The 3,966-nt window shown below is 32.9% G+C and overlaps 1 protein-coding gene across 7 annotated transcripts in view; it reads left to right on the top strand.

Annotated features, from left to right (window-relative positions):
- LOC110455083 (dynein heavy chain 1, axonemal-like) overlaps positions 1-3,519 on the top strand; it is a 93,328-nt gene extending 89,809 nt beyond the window's left edge. For all 7 annotated transcript variants that reach the window (XM_021505022.1, XM_021505020.1, XM_021505021.1 and 4 more), the window contains 2 exons: positions 450-684; positions 1,742-3,519. In XM_021505022.1, the coding sequence (XP_021360697.1) occupies positions 450-684; positions 1,742-1,863 (357 nt within the window). In that variant the 3' untranslated portion in view covers positions 1,864-3,519. The remainder of the gene's footprint in view (positions 1-449; positions 685-1,741) is intronic.
- Positions 3,520-3,966: the final 447 nt, after the last annotated feature.

Genomic DNA, 3,966 nt, shown 5'->3' with positions numbered 1-3,966 from the left:
TGAATATTACATGTTAATAACTTGATTGGAATTATAACCTTGAATTGACAGTTTGATACTTTGAAAATTTTGAGCCAGCCCTACCCCCAAGGGCTGTAGGGTGGAGCTCAAAGGAGTCAGTGTGCTAAAATTTCTTCATTTTACTTGTTAAGAATCAGAGGTGCTAGTTTCAAATCCTTTTTAGTCTGAAATCTGTATGCTAGATATTGAGTAAGGTGGTTTTATTGTTTTTTGTCACTTTGAATAATATTTCTGTTCATGTTAAAAACAAAATCAACTCTCTGTATAAATATATCAGGTGACCGTTAAGGCCCATGGGCCTCTTGTTTTATTTGTAGGCATATATTGTTTTACAGATGAATACAGCACAGAGTAGGTAAATTTGTTGGTATATATTTTTACAAATAAATACCGGACAAAGGGGTAAATTTACTTATCTATTGTTACAGTTAATGAGAGAAACTGTTGAGGAGTTGAAGGGGAGTCCTGAGAATGGATGTTATATTCGAGGGCTTTACCTAGAGGGTGCTCGCTGGGACAACACCCATCACCAGCTGGGCGAGTCTCGACCCAAGGATCTTTTCACAGAGGTTCCTGTCATCTGGCTCAAGCCAGTCACCAGCCGCAAACTGAGCGAAACTGGATTTTACGATTGTCCAGTCTACAAGACACTGACCAGAGCTGGTATGTAATTGTTATGCCCCCGCCATAAAATTGAGGGGGTATATAGTGTTGCCCATGTCTGTCCCTTCGCGTTGCGTCCTGTCCCGTCCCGCCCTGATTTAATGTAAACACTTAGCAACTGAAATTGAATTTGAATGAAATTGATTTGAAAGAAATTGTCTTAAAGAACCCTTAACATGATTATGAAAAGAAGATTGGTTGGAGACAGATTGCTATATGTAAATGACATGGTAGAAATAGCTAGCTAGACCCCAACAAAAATACCCACAGGCAAAGTCGTCTTGCCAAATACTTTTACCTACAACCAAAATTTCAATGGGCTTGGTCTGAGTGTGATTGACAGAACCAGGTATCATACCCAGATCTTCACGGTCAATGTTTTGACCATATTAATTGGTTTTCTATTGTCCAGCCCCCTGGGGGGACAGAACAGGTATATATCTGATCTATCAGAGCTTGCCCTAATGGCCAGGTAATGGTTTCATAGCGGGATTAGCACTTACTCCAATTGATAGGTACTTTCGTTCACTATACATAATGGTATATAGATAACTTATAGATGCTACCGAGTATACTATGATATTTTATATACAATACAGATAAAGATATTGTCTTACAAAACAAAATTCTGTAGAGGAGTAGTTCATAAGGTGTTTAATCATCTGAAAGATCATGATAAGCTGTAATACTATTATGGTGCTTTAATTATTTCATCTGTGCATCTTTCAGTCTTTTTGCCTGTATTAAATTTTCCCTCTTGTTTAATTAATACTTTACTTGGTACCTGTGTTGGACATACTTTTTGAAAAATAATTTTGCTCAACATCAAATTCAGATTTTTATTCAGGGGAAAGAATAAAGAAAAGGACAAATCTTTACATTTTACTGTATAAAGTATTTCAAATAACAAAAATTAAGGGGAAAAGCAAGATACATGTGCAAGACAACTGCATAACCGTTTGACTCTGTGTCCAATTGCATGTGGACTGACCATTTTAGAGTGACTCAGTCTATCTAGTATATTAAGTTTGACCATTTGACAATTTGTTCATTTTAGGTACTCTGTCCACCACTGGTCATTCCACCAACTTTGTGTTTTCGGTTGAGTTGCCTACTGACGAATCACAGAGCCACTGGATAAAGAGGGGTGTGGCAATGCTGTGTGCACTCAACTACTGATTATCTCCCTTGGATTATCTTCCCTTGAAAAGGGAAAAGACTACAAAATGTGATATTCATTTATTTCTACAAATGAAATAAATATATGTATATAAATAATATAATTACACACAATGAGATTCAAACTGGCCTTAGCAAAAGGAGAAAGAAAACAACATATCAAGATGGATATTGGATTCATAAGATATTTATTTTTCAGTCAGGGTGTGAACAGTTATACATGTACTTCGAACTGTGATATTTCTACATCAGGCCTATTCTCACTGACTCGTATACCAAAAGTTGTATTGGTGTGCTGAACTTACCTACTGGTAATAAAATGCAGTGAATACCTACTACCAGATATATTGGTAACCGATAGTAAAGGATATTGCAATGCTTGTTTAAAAAGCAGATTTCAAGTTTATTATTAATGGAAGATAAATTCTGGTCTAAATAGAAATCTTTTAAAGATACACTCCAAAATAAACAGTATTAATTATATTGAATTTTGCAAAATCAAAATTCGCAATAGATGTAATTGTTGATTGAAGATTATTTTTGTATTAAAAAAATATATATACATCATTTTTAGCCTAAGAGAGAGAAACAGCTTTCAAAACCTTTGTGAGATAAATTATTGTAGAAAAGAAATCAGTTTTTGGAAAAATGGCTTAATTCAATCTGGTCTTTATCAATACTTTCGTAAATTGCAGAAAAAAGAAATAAATACAGTATTGATTTTATATATATATATTTACATGTACAGTATATCTTGGTTTGAGTGATTTTGTTTGGCGTCTTTGCCACCATCTGTGACCCCGGTCTGTACAATAACATCAATAAGAAAACCAAGCTGATCATTGATATACACAGTTTGTTTATAACCTAAAATTGGTTTGTGTCACAGCTTTGCCGCCTTAATCAATATATGGAATAAATATGATGCAAACGAGAGATTCATATCGTCAGATTCTTCAAGAGATTCTCAAATGTTTACTTTACAAAATGAATCAATACGTGCAACAAATATGAAGAAACGAGCAGTTTTGTATCATCATCTTTGCATCATGTTCTTTAACAAAATGTTAATGGAAAAATTGGGATCATTATAACAGGCAACATTAATATTTATGTGACTCGTGATAAGAAAATTGCCAGAGAAAGCCAACAAATTCTTCCTTAATTATATTCTGTACATTTAGAAACAAATGATTTTGAAATCATCTCAGTATTTTCATTATTTCAATTTGATGCATATTACAATTTACTTGTACATCAGAAATTTTGAACTTTGTAGGGTTGCGAGCTGTTCTTTTTTGAAACATTCCGTCCAATACTTTAACATTTTACATGCTCCTAATGATAGATATTTGCAAAACATATTTTTTCTACAAAGATTTTGTTTAAATTCAAGTCATTCCAAATAAAGATACCAAGCAAGTGTTTTTAGTGCAAATCCGTCCATATTTCTATTTATAAAACATTTTCAATAGTATTTATTAAGGTTTTATATAGCAATCATGAAACATGGATATTTTTTGTTTCTCTCTGTTTATACCAAAAATATACTTGATTGATATTTATTTAAAGTTTTAACTGCTAGGAGAAATAAAATCAGATATATGTTATTAATTGTTGATTTGTTTTGGGAAAAAGAAAAAAAAAATGAAATAAAAAAAACCATAAAATCTAAATGTGTGTTTGTTATACTGAAGCTAAGTTTGGTCTATGTGTTTCCTGGTAACAGTATCATCTACTGTATATCACTCACTTTTCACAACACTTATGTTCAGGGTTGTTCTTTCAATCAACATTCACCAGGATTTGAAATTGTGGTATATCGGAATTCCTTGTTGTCTATCTTCATGAATTAGCATGAAAATATAAGTCTAAGAATTTTAGTAATCTACCTGTTTCTTCTACCATCTGTCTTTTAGTTTTTCTCTGATGTTGATAGTATATATATAAAATTGACACAGCCTGATCTAGATAAGGTCATAATGATAAGGACATTGGAGATACTAACTGCTGGTTAACCTTTGACCTTTGAGTGATGCAACCTCTTGTATTCCGAGGATATACTATTGTTGAGAATATGCAATACAAATAGGAATACATTTT

This window comes from Mizuhopecten yessoensis, unplaced genomic scaffold (genome assembly GCF_002113885.1).
Source record: "Mizuhopecten yessoensis strain PY_sf001 unplaced genomic scaffold, ASM211388v2 scaffold8131, whole genome shotgun sequence".
Lineage (NCBI taxonomy): Eukaryota > Metazoa > Mollusca > Bivalvia > Pectinida > Pectinidae > Mizuhopecten > Mizuhopecten yessoensis.
This window is presented reverse-complemented; position numbering and strand designations above follow the sequence as displayed.